The sequence below is a fragment of the Lolium perenne genome, chromosome 3, assembly GCF_019359855.2.
Source record: "Lolium perenne isolate Kyuss_39 chromosome 3, Kyuss_2.0, whole genome shotgun sequence".
NCBI classification, from domain to species: domain Eukaryota; kingdom Viridiplantae; phylum Streptophyta; class Magnoliopsida; order Poales; family Poaceae; genus Lolium; species Lolium perenne.
Genome location: NC_067246.2, coordinates 288443859 through 288462054, shown reverse-complemented (window position 1 = coordinate 288462054; position 18196 = coordinate 288443859). Strand labels below are relative to the sequence as shown.

General features: G+C 38.6%; 1 protein-coding gene across 1 annotated transcript; it reads right to left on the bottom strand.

Moving 5' to 3' along the window:
• Positions 1–607: 607 nt before the first annotated feature.
• LOC139838208 (uncharacterized) lies at positions 608–1385 on the bottom strand. The gene is made up of 2 exons (XM_071827586.1): positions 745–1385; positions 608–632 (listed from the first exon to the last, which is right to left on the bottom strand). The coding sequence occupies exons 1-2, from the start codon at positions 1383–1385 to the stop codon at positions 608–610; spliced, it is 666 nt and encodes a 221-aa protein (XP_071683687.1).
• Positions 1386–18196: the final 16811 nt, after the last annotated feature.

The window sequence follows — 18196 nt, the reverse complement described above, 5'->3', positions numbered from 1 at the left end:
GCGTCATCTTTAGATTTCAGGAGGTACACATAACAATATCGAGTAGAGTCATCAATTAAAGTCATGAAGTATCTTTTCCCTCCTTTTGTCAATTCACCATTCATTTCACAAAGATTCGAATGTATAAGCTCCAGCGGTACCAAGTCTCTTGCCTCCGCAGTCTTGTGAGACTTACGTGGTTGCTTAACTTGCACACATACTTTGCACTTGGATTTCTTGACAATAGCAAATTTCGGAATTATATTCATATTCGCTAGCCGCGTCATGCACCCAAAATTAATATGACAAAGTAGTGAATGCCAAATATCGGACTCACTATCATTGCAAACATGATTAATAATTTGAGTACATAAGTCTGACAAAGATAAGTGGAACAAGCCTCCGCACACATAACCCTTTCCAACAAATTGTCCACACTTGGAAATTACAACTTTATTGGACTCAAAAACCAACTTAAAACCATCTCGACATAAAAGCGAGCTGCTAACGAGATTCTTATTAATGGAGGGAACGTGCTGCACATTCTTCAGCTGGATGGTCTTTCCCGAAGTGAACTTCAGATCCACCATACCAACACCACGAAGAGAAGCACGTGAGCCGTTTCCCATCAGCACGGATGAAGCCCTTGCGACCTGATAAGAAGAAAACATAGAAACATCAGAACATACATGTGTATTGGCTCCGGTGTCTATCCACCAATCAGGAGAATTACATACTGAAAGGACAGTAGGATAAATACCGTACCCAATGTCCTTCATCTCAGTATCAATGCCAATAACAACATTTGCGGACTTGCCGCTGTTCCCACACCGATCATGGCGTTCTGGGCAATCAGGAGCCCAATGTCCAGGAGCGCCACAAACATGGTAGTTCCCTTTCTTCTTATAAGGAGTCTTCCTCTTGAAGTTGGTTGAGTTGGAGGCTTTGTTCTTCTCGTCAAACTTGCCTTTTCTATTGTTCTTATTCTTAGACTTGTGAGATTGGAAGTTCTTCTTCTGTACCACATTGGCACTAGAACCTCCCTCAAAACTACGAGCGCGTGTGTCCTTTGCTCTCGCCTTCTCTTCCATATGAAGCGAGCCAATGAGATCCGAAACGGAAAACTCTTGTCTCTTATGTTTCAGAGAAGTAGCAAAATTCATCCACGAAGGAGAAAGCTTGGAAATAATGCCAGCGGCCACAAATTTGTCTAGTAAGGTACACTTAAACTGCTCGAGTTCTTTGGCAAGGGACTGAATCTCATGAGCCTGCTCAACCACGGAGCGCTCATCAGTCATTTTGTAGTCATAGTATTGCTCCATGACATACAATTCAGTGTCAGCGTCCGAGACCCCAAATTTGGCCTTGAGCGCATCGCACGCATCTTTACCATGGTCGAAAGCCATGTACGGGTCAACAATGTTGTGGTGACCCGGCATACCACTGCATGGTGTAGTATGCAAGTCTGATATAACACCAATGAAACACCGTTCCACTAGTATTATATCGCTCAGAGTGGTACAACAGAAACATATGCGGGTCCAAGGTATGTCTATAGAATTACAACATTGACTCTGTTACATAAGATCATCACAGCCTCCTACTTTACAATGAGGTAAATCTGCAAATAAACTCCAGAAGAACGACTCGTAGTCTAATCCTATCACGAACTCTATTTGTAGAGTATTTGACTAGCTATAGAGGCTTATGAATAGATTCTAGCTAAGTAGGAGCTAGGTATAGGAAGCTAGTTTCCTTCTATGGCTAAACTAGGTTTTCTCCTTGTTGGATGTGTACTGACTCCTCTGACAGGGTCCTGTCTCTTGAAGTAGTTGTTGACTCCTCGGTCTTCGAGTTGCACTGTAGATCCTCCTTCGATGCCTCCATATCTAAGCAGGGGATTTAAGAGTGGGATGAGTACGAGCGTACTCAACAAGTTCATTATAGGAAAGAGGTGTTTAATGCACTAGCTACGATATTAGACCAGAAAGTCTAATACCAATGCAAGTTTTCATAACCATTTCTTCAAAAGGTTGCTTTTATTCAGAAGAACTATGTCCGTCAGCCTTCACCGGTTTACTAGAACTTCATGGAGCTCCTTTCCGGCCGCGTTCGCAGTTCCATATCCCGGAACAGGGAGTGACAGGTCACGGTTCTTTACACTCTGCAGAGGTGTGTTGCTTTACCCATAAGAGATCTTAACCTTGGTGCCAACCGGGCGTACTCCCCGTCCACACTTCCTTTGGTGTGAGGCCCGGTATAAGGTCTAGCCAATCATGTTCCTCCGCTACCTCGAACACCCACCCTTTATTGCATGCGCCGACCCTGGGTCCACGTCGGTCCCATTATTCCCGTAATTTCAGGGTGGACCCCGACCGCGACAACAGTGTTGGGCTCTACCATACACTCCTACGCCGGTGGCTGCAACCCATCATAGACCGCAATACCGTGGGGACTTAAGGCTTCCCCAGCCTACCGCTTGTTCTTCGAACGACAAGTGTCTACGGACTGTGCCGTGGGGACTTAAGGCTTCCCCAGCCTACCGCTTGCCGCCGACAGATACAAGTGTCTACAGTAAAGCGCATCCGTTGATGAACGAGAGGTGGAAACACTTTTGACTACTCCGTCCCACTCTGGATCTTATGGTTAACACGGGTATTGCGGCACAAGAATCACTGGCGACATTTGTTGCTTAATCCTAGATGGATATAAACCCTTGCAATGGAACCTCCACCATATCAACACAATCCATGGTTCCATTGCCCACCACATAGTCATATTCATAGTTATGAAAGTAGTGGTTTTGGTTTTTATGCAATAGTGATAATCATAGTACTTTGCAAGTAATTTGATAAAGATACTCAAATGACATGAGCAAGCGATGAACTTGCCTTTCTTGACTGCAAGATTATACAGACAAGGTCTTCGATACGCAATAACTCCAAATTCTGAAATAGCATCATCGTCCGGTAAGGACGATGTTTAAAAGATTGGCAAGGATGCAATAATGCATAAGAATGAGATGCAATCGTTCTAAGCGTGATCTAACCCCGATGATTTATGCTCAGTGAGTTGTATTGATTGGTTCAGGGTGCGTTGCACTTTTAGAATGATTCACAAACAAGGTTCTTATTCAGGTGTGGTTACATAGTATCATAAACAGGTGCTGCAATATATCATCACAATAATAATAATAGCACACAACTATAACTTTTGGTATAATCCTAACATTTAATGAATATTGGTTGGTTTTAGCCCTATATGGCATGGTTAATGATTAATTATCATATACTTCAAAAGAATAACTTTTGAAGAACATGTTCTTTGATAAAGAACAAGTATGATAATTAGGGTTGTGGAGTTCTATGGTTTTCTATGGTTTTAATTGGTTTCTGGTGTAAGTAGTAGATGGATCACAACCTAGTTGGATTCATCAACACCTAGGGCTTGTAAGGTTGAGCTAAGCCTAGGCATCTTGAGCAATTTATTATAAATAGTGGCTATCAAGGTTGGTATATCTTGCTGGTGATAACTGGTTGTTGGCTATGGGTCCTATTAGGCAGGATTGATGATGATTCCTTATTTTCTTCAAAAGAATAACTTTTGAAGAACATACTTCTTAAATAATAAGAAGTATTACAATTAAGGTTGTGGTTATCTTGTATTAGCCATTGGATCTCTAAGTAGAGAATGGTTGGTTCCTAAATAGGATGATTCATAAGTATCTCACACTAGTAGGGTTTAGTGTGTATGGGATATGATGTCAATATTAGCATGGTTGCTAATGGAGTTCATCACAATGGTGTGATGCTATATAGGTATGAGTAAGGTTGATACTGCTGATCATAGGAATTTAGGGTTTAGACTTAGGTGTTCCTATTTGATCATCTAGGTTTGAGGGGATGAACACATGGAATGCTAAAATCTTAGTGATAGGCTCCTATATTTTATGTGGACCTGGATGTGCACTTAGTGGCTAATTATAGACCTAGATATGAATACAATGTCTCTTGATCACATGTCTTAACCTAGGGTTTAGGTTTAGAAGCGAATTAAGGTTCACATGAGGTAGTGGTTCTAGGGTTCCTGAATGGATTAGGGTTTTAGGAATCACATGAAATGATAGGGTTGTAATATCATTCCATGTGGAATTTAGGGTTTGTTATTTATCATTTGGTTCTATGGTTAATAACTTCATTTTATATTTGAAGTTATTAATAACTTGGAAATAAAAATAATATGGAATTTGGCATTTTATTATTTTTAAATAATTAATAATTAAGGTAATTATTATTTAGGGTTTTAAATCCTCCTAACAAGGATTTAATAAATTAATAGTAAAGGAAAATTAATTTTAATGTTTTCCTTATTTAGTTACTGGTTTTTTATTTATTTTCTGAAGTTTTCCTAATTATTGAATTTTAATTGAATTAAGAATTAAAATTAAAGGCTTAAATAATGATTTAAAAATAATTCAATTTTTATTAAAAATAAATATTTCATATTATATTTTTATTGGATAGAGTTTACTTTTCTAAGAATTTTGATATCTCATTTATATTTTTCTGAGTTAAAATGGATTTTACAATTTAATTCAAAGTTACAGATCTTTTCTGGATTTAAATTTAAAAACTAAAAGCTAAAGTTACCCGGGCTAATCTACCCCGGAGGCTGATCGGTGGGCCTTAGACCACGTCACCTGCCAGATGGAACGCTGACCAGGTCAAATTGACCAGGGGTCCCACGAGACACGTCTTTCCACCGGCGGTTAAACGCCGGCGAGTCTGTTCGCGACGGCGCCGCCGATTTCTGGCGCCCCAGGACACGCGGCTAGGCTCTATCGGACCCCCGTGACACGCTGAGTACCGTGGTGATGTTGGTTTTCCCGAATGGCCACCGGAGCTTCGCCGGAGAACACGCCCGCGGCGGAGCAACTCCGGCCAGATTGCAAGAACTGGCTACAGGCGGCGATAGGATGCAATAATAGGCTCAAGCGAAGCGCAAGCTCACCAGGAACATGTAGGACTTGACGGCATGGCCGGAGACGACCTGGTTCGCCGGAATTGGTTGATGCCGACGCCGGAGAAGACGATGTCATCGGCGTCGATTTCGGGCACCCCCACTCGATTCCTCCCGTGGGCGTAGCTTGTCGAGGACGGCGGTCATGGTGGTGGGCTCGGTTTGGCTCGGGGAGGCGTCCTTCGCCGGCGGTGAGGTGGAGTGGTTCGGCCAGGGTTTCGGCAGGGCAAGTAAATGGAGCAGAGGAAGAAGAAAGGAAGACTAGGGTTCGTCCAAGGGTCTTTATACTACATGGCGGAGCACGCCACGCCACACCATCGAGCAAGGGCAGGCCGCCAGCGAGAGGGAGAAAAGGAGCACGCCTCCTCGCTGTCGTCCATGCGTGGAGAAGGAGATGAGGACGAAGCCCCCTCCTTCGTTTATATTTTTTTGAACCGGTACAGTGGGCTAGTAGGTGGGCTGCTGGTGGGTTGTGCTTGGGCCGCGTTGGTGGTCTTCATGCTGGGCCAGTTGTTGGGCTGCTGCGCTCTGGTGAGGTCCAGGTAAGGCTTTTTTCCTTTTCTGTTTATTTATTATCTGTTTTCTATTTTCTATTTGAATCTGATTTGAATTCAAATTTAAATTTGCAGGTTTCTTGTTATGTCAATTCAATTAAAAGATGGAGTGATGCATTACACCACATTCTTTTTTGAAGCAAGTATTTTATATTTGATTACATTTCATGCTTGTTGGCTTTTTCAAAATAACAAATAGACATGAGTTTATATTCTCTTTTTAATTTTCTTTTTCCTGGTGAATCAAATATTTTGGATTATTATAGTTGATACTTTCAACTCAAAGTATTTTAAAGGTTGTACTAAGACTTGGTTTCAATTTAGGTAATTGATCACTTGCACATGTTTTTTTATATGAGCACCAATGTATTATGGTTTTATAGTATCTATGGTAAACCCCTTGTTAAGTTTAATACTTTCCATTATCTTTGAAAGTATTTATGTAGGTCTTATTTCAATCATGGTTGATCTTGGTTACAAGGGATAATTGGTTGATTTGTACACACATGGTTTTAATTATGAAATGTAGCATAAGGTTTTTCTTATGTTCAAGAATTGAAGCATAAGATTTGATTAATGTGCAATACTAGGGTTCTGATGCTATTTACCTACTGGCATATGGTTTGGAATCTCAATTATAGCCCTGTTTTATATGGTGATCACCAAGGTGATGCATGAACTAGGTTTAGGGTATAGTACTAGATTATAGAGATGAAATAACACCATATTGCATGCCAGGGTTGAATCTCCCCTAACCATGATAAGGTAATGGCTTACTTAACATTTTATGAGCTCCTCTAGTTACTAAGATATTGAGAATTGGTTCCATCTTCTAGCAACTAACTTCTGTTATTATCCACAATTTATTATTAAAGTAACTACATTGGTAATAATTCTTTTTATAGTTAACTTTGGTCAAATGGATTGATGGTTTCTCACCATATAAAGTATGGAGTTTGACTTTAGAGGTTTTCATGTGGTTCTTAAGTGAAGAATAGGTGGAATGTAAATGTGGTAGAATTATATCTGTGAGCATCAAGGGGTTCACAAGTTAAGGTTGGGATCTAAGCCTAGGTTTGCTTATTATTGATCTCCTTATAATTTCATGTGGCTAATGATATCTGCTTATCCTATTAGGGTTTAACTTACCCTCACATAACTCAAGAGCATGATCATGGATTAGGCATGATCAACTTGTTCTTAATATCTTAACCTCAAGTTCTTTAGGGTTTATGATCATTACACAATTTATAATGATCAAGGTTGGACTTCCTAAGGTATCTCTCCTTGAATGGGTTTCTCACACCCAAGATCAAGTGTTGTCTTGATCAATTAAATATATACTTTCTTTTATAGTTTCTTGAATGGGCATGGTTATGGTTGTCTCAATTATCTTGAGTATAACACCATAGGTTGAGCTTTCTCATTTAAGAATGGTTATTCTAGGGTTTATGGTGTACTCCTAATATCTCCTTAGGTATCTATGCTAAGGTTTCATTTGTCTAGCTTAATTGGGTTAGTCTCTTCCTCACCTTATCAATTCAGGGTTATGGTATTATTCCATGTGATATTAGATTATCTCACCACTCCAAGGGAAATGGTTTTCAACCTAATACTTTAATTCAATGATTGTCCTTGAGTCTTAAATAGGTAGAGCTAAGAGTGGTATGAATGGTCTCACTCATTTGGGAAGGACTTGAATGATACTCTAGGGTTCCTCTTGAAGATGATGATTTGAATACTTGGATGTATATCCAAGGTTTAGCTCAAGGTTTGTTATTGCTTCTCTAATAAATAATATAGAGCTCTCACCTCTCTGATTTTGATGTATAATAATTTGAACTAAAGAAGAATTATATTCCTTAGTTGGATCTCCTTGTCTTGTTTTCAAGATTAAAGTAGTATGAATACCATGAGTTTCATGGTAGGATCAAGGATTAGATTCAAACATGGAAAAGATAAGTGAAGAATGGTTTCCCAATTATTGTTACTTGATTTCCAATTAATTGTAGATTCATATGTTATGGCAGGAAATTCCATATTATGATCTTTTATAGGATCAAGCAATTGATCTTTGAGTAAAGTATTGTTGTGTTGATTATTAGTTCCATTTGATCTAACCCCTTAGATCAAATCATCTCTACCCAAAACAAGGTTTTACCAAAGTCACATTGAGGTTTATAGCGCTTGGCTTGATGAGCTACTTCAGTTCCACCAAGATCAAGTGAAACTTCAGTTACTGTGACTGTCTTACTTTAAAGCGCGAAAATTCCCCAGATTTTCTATGCATGAATGCAATGCACACAACTGTTTCCTCTATTTTTGTAACCCCATTACCTGGGATATTACAGTCTCTACCCCTTAAACTAAACTTCGTCCTCGAAGTTTGATCTCTCTCACGCTTCCGAAGTGTGGTTCTGACTTATGCAGACTATATCTTTTCTCGAACTCCGTATTGATCTCACTAGATATAATTGAATATATCCCTTGTCCAGATTCTTCCTGGAATCCATTAGGGTTTGTCTCCGAACCATGGTTCTAACTTTGATTCATGGATTTCTTCCAACTCTATAAGCTTGTTTCCTTTCTCATTGAATATTCAATGATTAGGACTTCTTCTGGTCCTGACAGTCTTAATTGAGGACTAATTGGATAACAATCTCCTATTTGATAAAATAGGTCTTTGTTTTCCCTTCCTACCAAAAGTGCAGTAATGGTACTTGGTAAGGCACTTACCATGGAAATGGTTGTGATGGTTTATTTCCCTAGGAATGGATTAGACTCATTTAGTCCATCCAATCAGGGTTTATAATTGATACCTATAACTATTTTGGGTTATTTAGGTTCCATGAAAGGAACCATTCTATTAGTCTTTAGGTTTGGTATAATCAATATCCTTCGGTCTTTGGCCTTCTCAAGCTGTATTTGGTCTCCGATATTTCCTTTATCCAACTTCCTTAGCCTTAATTTACTTGGGCTATCATACTTCTGAGTAAATATTTCTCACTTTCTCAAGTTATAGTCCAATTCTTACTTCCTCGAGGTATAAACCTCAGCTTCTGGTCTGACATCCTTCTGAAAGTAGTGTTCAACAATCTTATGAAAATAAGATTGAACTTCCTCTCAGTTCAGACCTTCTTATTCTATCTTGCTCAAAATATTGAGTTATTGTACATCTAACTCAATCTTTACTCCACCCCTTAGAGTTTTCTTATGGTCTTCAACTCCTTTTCTTCCAACCCTTGGGTTGATGGTTGGAATATTGGTCTAAGTATAGCTTATGGTTTGTATTCTTCCAAGGTCTTGTGAAGAATCCTTGTGGTGTATCCACTCAATTGTGGACATCCAATGTGAATCCTTTGACTAAATGTTTATAGATCTAGGTATTTGGCTGACAAGATTTTTATTTGTTCACCAACTTTTGTTACAACTAATTAAATCGTGAACTATTTGTGATACCAACTAATACCAGCTGTGGTTATTATACCAACTGTGGCTATTTGATATCAAAAAAAAAATGGATTCTATTATAGGTTATGATCAACTGGACGAGACATCTTCTACTTTATCTCGCAGTATTGATCCTATACCACAACTGTGGTCTTCTGATACCAACTATGGTCTCCTTATATTTTCTATGGTTTCATAAGTCATCTTCCGTTTTCGAGGGTTCATTGGTGCAAGAAAACCACTAGCTGACACTATGAATATAGTATCCTAAGTGATTTCCCATGCATTCCCTCTTCCATAATGCCTATGGATCTGCTTCAGCTTCACCATAATCATCATGTTTCTTATCTTCATGCTTCTTATGTACTAAAGTACTCCTCTATTGAGGCAAGGCATGAGTTTTGATTTGTACTATCTTCAGAGTATTGTGGTTACTTCCCACAACTTTGCTTCCTTTCTCTGATGAACCTTCATCTTGTCTTCGGAATCTTCAGAATTTCGTCACTTCCTCACACGAATACTATTACCCTCTAGATCTATAGCATCAAGTAAGGACTTGATATTGCATCATGCATTTGCATACCAAAGTCAAACTTCATGTATGGATCTAGTCAAACAGAGAAAATTCAATAAAATCCAAGAAGATTCAGCTTTGTGCTTATAATACACATCATCATAAGCCTGAATATGATTGTTGAGTAAGACATCTCTAAGCATCAGACTGAGATGTGTAGTATAAAACACCACGTAAGATAGGTTTATATCGTGATACTTAGCACGAATAGATGGGATTCTACTATTTGTCTCAACTTTTACCTTAATTGCACATTTGCAATGAGATAAACTTGAAACAAAGTGGTTTGGGATGGTTAAGGTTAACCTAATTTTCTTTGGAAGTACTACTTAACTTAGTATTATTCCATATATAAGTGCGATTGAGGACTATTTGGTATGATACCCCTAGTTCTAATATGATTACTCTGAATACATATCTATTAAGATATAACTCCTATACTTCCAAGTGTTTCTATTATAAGCATATGGTCATGATGTGCTTGGCACACTTCCCATATTTTTTTGGAACACAGTTCTTGCACTATTGTCTGGCATCTTATTGTTCTTTTCCTAAATACTTTAGATGTTTATCACATAATGATTCTCAAGTGAATCATCTATGATTAACAATTCTACCATGTAATTAGACATATTTTATTCCTATTTCCCTTCCTTACCTCTCATGATTGACTCATCATGGTCTATATTACCTCATATAACTCATAGTTATCAGTTACTATCAATTGTTTCACAAGTTTGAATAATTTGCTTACCCATTATTTGTATCAGTTTACACCTTCTAGTAGGCTATCTTCCTACTATACTTATCTTTAGCACTTGATATTACTTCTATTACAGGTCTGAATAGTTCTTACTTAATCATAACATGTGTTGGTACACATCTTCCAATAGGATATCTTCCTTATGGTTGTATCCTCTCTTTGGACTACCATGTATTGTATACCAACTGGGGTCTACTCATCTATTATTTTAAGGACTTCATGAGGTACTACATGTTTGGGATTAGCTGACTAACTTTACTTTATCTTGGTAAGTTAGGTAAGAAATGTTGACTCAAGTGTGTCAGGATTATTCTCAAGTGAATACCCATCTCAAGTCATAAAATTATTTGGTTTGACTAAGACAACTTCCTATGGACACTACCCATCCTATAGGTCTCCTTTGAAGGGTTTTAATCCTAGGGTCAAAGCATTTGCTCTGATACCAACTGTGGTGACCCGGCATACCACTGCATGGTGTAGTATGCAAGTCTGATATAACACCAATGAAACACCGTTCCACTAGTATTATATCGCTCAGAGTGGTACAACAGAAACATATGCGGGTCCAAGGTATGTCTATAGAATTACAACATTGACTCTGTTACATAAGATCATCACAGCCTCCTACTTTACAATGAGGTAAATCTGCAAATAAACTCCAGAAGAACGACTCGTAGTCTAATCCTATCACGAACTCTATTTGTAGAGTATTTGACTAGCTATAGAGGCTTATGAATAGATTCTAGCTAAGTAGGAGCTAGGTATAGGAAGCTAGTTTCCTTCTATGGCTAAACTAGGTTTTCTCCTTGTTGGATGTGTACTGACTCCTCTGACAGGGTCCTGTCTCTTGAAGTAGTTGTTGACTCCTCGGTCTTCGAGTTGCACTGTAGATCCTCCTTCGATGACTCCATATCTAAGCAGGGGATTTAAGAGTGGGATGAGTACGAGCGTACTCAACAAGTTCATTATAGGAAAGAGGTGTTTAATGCACTAGCTACGATATTAGACCAGAAAGTCTAATACCAATGCAAGTTTTCATAACCATTTCTTCAAAAGGTTGCTTTTATTCAGAAGAACTATGTCCGTCAGCCTTCACCGGTTTACTAGAACTTCATGGAGCTCCTTTCCGGCCGCGTTCGCAGTTCCATATCCCGGAACAGGGAGTGACAGGTCACGGTTCTTTACACTCTGCAGAGGTGTGTTGCTTTACCCATAAGAGATCTTAACCTTGGTGCCAACCGGGCGTACTCCCCGTCCACACTTCCTTTGGTGTGAGGCCCGGTATAAGGTCTAGCCAATCATGTTCCTCCGCTACCTCGAACACCCACCCTTTATTGCATGCGCCGACCCTGGGTCCACGTCGGTCCCATTATTCCCGTAATTTCAGGGTGGACCCCGACCACGACAACAGTGCTGGGCTCTACCATACACTCCTACGCCGGTGGCTGCAACCCATCATAAACCGCAATACCGTGGGGACTTAAGGCTTCCCCAGCCTACCGCTTGTTCTTCGAACGACAAGTGTCTACGGACTGTGCCGTGGGGACTTAAGGCTTCCCCAGGCTACCGCTTGCCGCCGACAGATACAAGTGTCTACAGTAAAGCGCATCCGTTGATGAACGAGAGGTGGAAACACTTTTGACTACTCCGTCCCACTCCGGATCTTATGGTTAACACGGGTATTGCGGCACAAGAATCACTGGCGACATTTGTTGCTTAATCCTAGATGGATATAAACCCTTGCAATGGAACCTCCACCATATCAACACAATCCATGGTTCCATTGCCCACCACATAGTCATATTCATAGTTATGAAAGTAGTGGTTTTGGTTTTTATGCAATAGTGATAATCATAGTACTTTGCAAGTAATTTGATAAAGATACTCAAATGACATGAGCAAGCGATGAACTTGCCTTTCTTGACTGCAAGATTATACAGACAAGGTCTTCGATACGCAATAACTCCAAATTCTGAAATAGCATCATCGTCCGGTAAGGACGATGTTTAAAAGATTGGCAAGGATGCAATAATGCATAAGAATGAGATGCAATCGTTCTAAGCGTGATCTAACCCCGATGATTTATGCTCAGTGAGTTGTATTGATTGGTTCAGGGTGCGTTGCACTTTTAGAATGATTCACAAACAAGGTTCTTATTCAGGTGTGGTTACATAGTATCATAAACAGGTGCTGCAATATATCATCACAATAATAATAATAGCACACAACTATAACTTTTGGTATAATCCTAACATTTAATGAATATTGGTTGGTTTTAGCCCTATATGGCATGGTTAATGATTAATTATCATATACTTCAAAAGAATAACTTTTGAAGAACATGTTCTTTGATAAAGAACAAGTATGATAATTAGGGTTGTGGAGTTCTATGGTTTTCTATGGTTTTAATTGGTTTCTGGTGTAAGTAGTAGATGGATCACAACCTAGTTGGATTCATCAACACCTAGGGCTTGTAAGGTTGAGCTAAGCCTAGGCATCTTGAGCAATTTATTATAAATAGTGGCTATCAAGGTTGGTATATCTTGCTGGTGATAACTGGTTGTTGGCTATGGGTCCTATTAGGCAGGATTGATGATGATTCCTTATTTTCTTCAAAAGAATAACTTTTGAAGAACATACTTCTTAAATAATAAGAAGTATTACAATTAAGGTTGTGGTTATCTTGTATTAGCCATTGGATCTCTAAGTAGAGAATGGTTGGTTCCTAAATAGGATGATTCATAAGTATCTCACACTAGTAGGGTTTAGTGTGTATGGGATATGATGTCAATATTAGCATGGTTGCTAATGGAGTTCATCACAATGGTGTGATGCTATATAGGTATGAGTAAGGTTGATACTGCTGATCATAGGAATTTAGGGTTTAGACTTAGGTGTTCCTATTTGATCATCTAGGTTTGAGGGGATGAACACATGGAATGCTAAAATCTTAGTGATAGGCTCCTATATTTTATGTGGACCTGGATGTGCACTTAGTGGCTAATTATAGACCTAGATATGAATACAATGTCTCTTGATCACATGTCTTAACCTAGGGTTTAGGTTTAGAAGCGAATTAAGGTTCACATGAGGTAGTGGTTCTAGGGTTCCTGAATGGATTAGGGTTTTAGGAATCACATGAAATGATAGGGTTGTAATATCATTCCATGTGGAATTTAGGGTTTGTTATTTATCATTTGGTTCTATGGTTAATAACTTCATTTTATATTTGAAGTTATTAATAACTTGGAAATAAAAATAATATGGAATTTGGCATTTTATTATTTTTAAATAATTAATAATTAAGGTAATTATTATTTAGGGTTTTAAATCCTCCTAACAAGGATTTAATAAATTAATAGTAAAGGAAAATTAATTTTAATGTTTTCCTTATTTAGTTACTGGTTTTTTATTTATTTTCTGAAGTTTTCCTAATTATTGAATTTTAATTGAATTAAGAATTAAAATTAAAGGCTTAAATAATGATTTAAAAATAATTCAATTTTTATTAAAAATAAATATTTCATATTATATTTTTATTGGATAGAGTTTACTTTTCTAAGAATTTTGATATCTCATTTATATTTTTCTGAGTTAAAATGGATTTTACAATTTAATTCAAAGTTACAGATCTTTTCTGGATTTAAATTTAAAAACTAAAAGCTAAAGTTACCCGGGCTAATCTACCCCCAGAGGCTGACTGGTGGGCCTTAGACCACGTCAGCTGCCAGATGGAACGCTGACCAGGTCAAATTGACCAGGGGTCCCACGAGACACGTCTTTCCACCGGCGGTTAAACGCCGGCGAGTCTGTTCGCGACGGCGCCGCCGATTTCTGGCGCCCCAGGACACGCGGCTAGGCTCTATCGGACCCCCGTGACACGCTGAGTACCGTGGTGATGTTGGTTTTCCCGAATGGCCACCGGAGCTTCGCCGGAGAACACGCCCGCGGCGGAGCAACTCCGGCCAGATTGCAAGAACTGGCTACAGGCGGCGATAGGATGCAATAATAGGCTCAAGCGAAGCGCAAGCTCACCAGGAACATGTAGGACTTGACGGCATGGCCGGAGACGACCTGGTTCGCCGGAATTGGTTGATGCCGACGCCGGAGAAGACGATGTCATCGGCGTCGATTTCGGGCACCCCCACTCGATTCCTCCCGTGGGCGTAGCTTGTCGAGGACGGCGGTCATGGTGGTGGGCTCGGTTTGGCTCGGGGAGGCGTCCTTCGCCGGCGGTGAGGTGGAGTGGTTCGGCCAGGGTTTCGGCAGGGCAAGTAAATGGAGCAGAGGAAGAAGAAAGGAAGACTAGGGTTCGTCCAAGGGTCTTTATACTACATGGCGGAGCACGCCACGCCACACCATCGAGCAAGGGCAGGCCGCCAGCGAGAGGGAGAAAAGGAGCACGCCTCCTCGCTGTCGTCCATGCGTGGAGAAGGAGATGAGGACGAAGCCCCCTCCTTCGTTTATATTTTTTTGAACCGGTACAGTGGGCTAGTAGGTGGGCTGCTGGTGGGTTGTGCTTGGGCCGCGTTGGTGGTCTTCATGCTGGGCCAGTTGTTGGGCTGCTGCGCTCTGGTGAGGTCCAGGTAAGGCTTTTTTCCTTTTCTGTTTATTTATTATCTGTTTTCTATTTTCTATTTGAATCTGATTTGAATTCAAATTTAAATTTGCAGGTTTCTTGTTATGTCAATTCAATTAAAAGATGGAGTGATGCATTACACCACATTCTTATTTGAAGCAAGTATTTTATATTTGATTACATTTCATGCTTGTTGGCTTTTTCAAAATAACAAATAGACATGAGTTTATATTCTCTTTTTAATTTTCTTTTTCCTGGTGAATCAAATATTTTGGATTATTATAGTTGATACTTTCAACTCAAAGTATTTTAAAGGTTGTACTAAGACTTGGTTTCAATTTAGGTAATTGATCACTTGCACATGTTTTTTTATATGAGCACCAATGTATTATGGTTTTATAGTATCTATGGTAAACCCCTTGTTAAGTTTAATACTTTCCATTATCTTTGAAAGTATTTATGTAGGTCTTATTTCAATCATGGTTGATCTTGGTTACAAGGGATAATTGGTTGATTTGTACACACATGGTTTTAATTATGAAATGTAGCATAAGGTTTTTCTTATGTTCAAGAATTGAAGCATAAGATTTGATTAATGTGCAATACTAGGGTTCTGATGCTATTTACCTACTGGCATATGGTTTGGAATCTCAATTATAGCCCTGTTTTATATGGTGATCACCAAGGTGATGCATGAACTAGGTTTAGGGTATAGTACTAGATTATAGAGATGAAATAACACCATATTGCATGCCAGGGTTGAATCTCCCCTAACCATGATAAGGTAATGGCTTACTTAACATTTTATGAGCTCCTCTAGTTACTAAGATATTGAGAATTGGTTCCATCTTCTAGCAACTAACTTCTGTTATTATCCACAATTTATTATTAAAGTAACTACATTGGTAATAATTCTTTTTATAGTTAACTTTGGTCAAATGGATTGATGGTTTCTCACCATATAAAGTATGGAGTTTGACTTTAGAGGTTTTCATGTGGTTCTTAAGTGAAGAATAGGTGGAATGTAAATGTGGTAGAATTATATCTGTGAGCATCAAGGGGTTCACAAGTTAAGGTTGGGATCTAAGCCTAGGTTTGCTTATTATTGATCTCCTTATAATTTCATGTGGCTAATGATATCTGCTTATCCTATTAGGGTTTAACTTACCCTCACATAACTCAAGAGCATGATCATGGATTAGGCATGATCAACTTGTTCTTAATATCTTAACCTCAAGTTCTTTAGGGTTTATGATCATTACACAATTTATAATGATCAAGGTTGGACTTCCTAAGGTATCTCTCCTTGAATGGGTTTCTCACACCCAAGATCAAGTGTTGTCTTGATCAATTAAATATATACTTTCTTTTATAGTTTCTTGAATGGGCATGGTTATGGTTGTCTCAATTATCTTGAGTATAACACCATAGGTTGAGCTTTCTCATTTAAGAATGGTTATTCTAGGGTTTATGGTGTACTCCTAATATCTCCTTAGGTATCTATGCTAAGGTTTCATTTGTCTAGCTTAATTGGGTTAGTCTCTTCCTCACCTTATCAATTCAGGGTTATGGTATTATTCCATGTGATATTAGATTATCTCACCACTCCAAGGGAAATGGTTTTCAACCTAATACTTTAATTCAATGATTGTCCTTGAGTCTTAAATAGGTAGAGCTAAGAGTGGTATGAATGGTCTCACTCATTTGGGAAGGACTTGAATGATACTCTAGGGTTCCTCTTGAAGATGATGATTTGAATACTTGGATGTATATCCAAGGTTTAGCTCAAGGTTTGTTATTGCTTCTCTAATAAATAATATAGAGCTCTCACCTCTCTGATTTTGATGTATAATAATTTGAACTAAAGAAGAATTATATTCCTTAGTTGGATCTCCTTGTCTTGTTTTCAAGATTAAAGTAGTATGAATACCATGAGTTTCATGGTAGGATCAAGGATTAGATTCAAACATGGAAAAGATAAGTGAAGAATGGTTTCCCAATTATTGTTACTTGATTTCCAATTAATTGTAGATTCATATGTTATGGCAGGAAATTCCATATTATGATCTTTTATAGGATCAAGCAATTGATCTTTGAGTAAAGTATTGTTGTGTTGATTATTAGTTCCATTTGATCTAACCCCTTAGATCAAATCATCTCTACCCAAAACAAGGTTTTACCAAAGTCACATTGAGGTTTATAGCGCTTGGCTTGATGAGCTACTTCAGTTCCACCAAGATCAAGTGAAACTTCAGTTACTGTGACTGTCTTACTTTAAAGCGCGAAAATTCCCCAGATTTTCTATGCATGAATGCAATGCACACAACTGTTTCCTCTATTTTTGTAACCCCATTACCTGGGATATTACAGTCTCTACCCCTTAAACTAAACTTCGTCCTCGAAGTTTGATCTCTCTCACGCTTCCGAAGTGTGGTTCTGACTTATGCAGACTATATCTTTTCTCGAACTCCGTATTGATCTCACTAGATATAATTGAATATATCCCTTGTCCAGATTCTTCCTGGAATCCATTAGGGTTTGTCTCCGAACCATGGTTCTAACTTTGATTCATGGATTTCTTCCAACTCTATAAGCTTGTTTCCTTTCTCATTGAATATTCAATGATTAGGACTTCTTAGTCCCTGACAGTCTTAATTGAGGACTAATTGGATAACAATCTCCTATTTGATAAAATAGGTCTTTGTTTTCCCTTCCTACCAAAAGTGCAGTAATGGTACTTGGTAAGGCACTTACCATGGAAATGGTTGTGATGGTTTATTTCCCTAGGAATGGATTAGACTCATTTAGTCCATCCAATCAGGGTTTATAATTGATACCTATAACTATTTTGGGTTATTTAGGTTCCATGAAAGGAACCATTCTATTAGTCTTTAGGTTTGGTATAATCAATATCCTTCGGTCTTTGGCCTTCTCAAGCTGTATTTGGTCTCCGATATTTCCTTTATCCAACTTCCTTAGCCTTAATTTACTTGGGCTATCATACTTCTGAGTAAATATTTCTCACTTTCTCAAGTTATAGTCCAATTCTTACTTCCTCGAGGTATAAACCTCAGCTTCTGGTCTGACATCCTTCTGAAAGTAGTGTTCAACAATCTTATGAAAATAAGATTGAACTTCCTCTCAGTTCAGACCTTCTTATTCTATCTTGCTCAAAATATTGAGTTATTGTACATCTAACTCAATCTTTACTCCACCCCTTAGAGTTTTCTTATGGTCTTCAACTCCTTTTCTTCCAACCCTTGGGTTGATGGTTGGAA

Bases quoted from the DNA above. Each gene is read 5' to 3' on its own strand.
- LOC139838208 (XM_071827586.1), bottom strand. From the start codon at position 1,385: ATGGCTTTCGACCATGGTAAAGATGCGTGCGATGCGCTCAAGGCCAAA. The intron at 633-744 runs GTACGGTATTTA...TCTTCTTATCAG, and splicing joins ACTGAGATGAAGGACATTGG to GTCGCAAGGGCTTCATCCGT.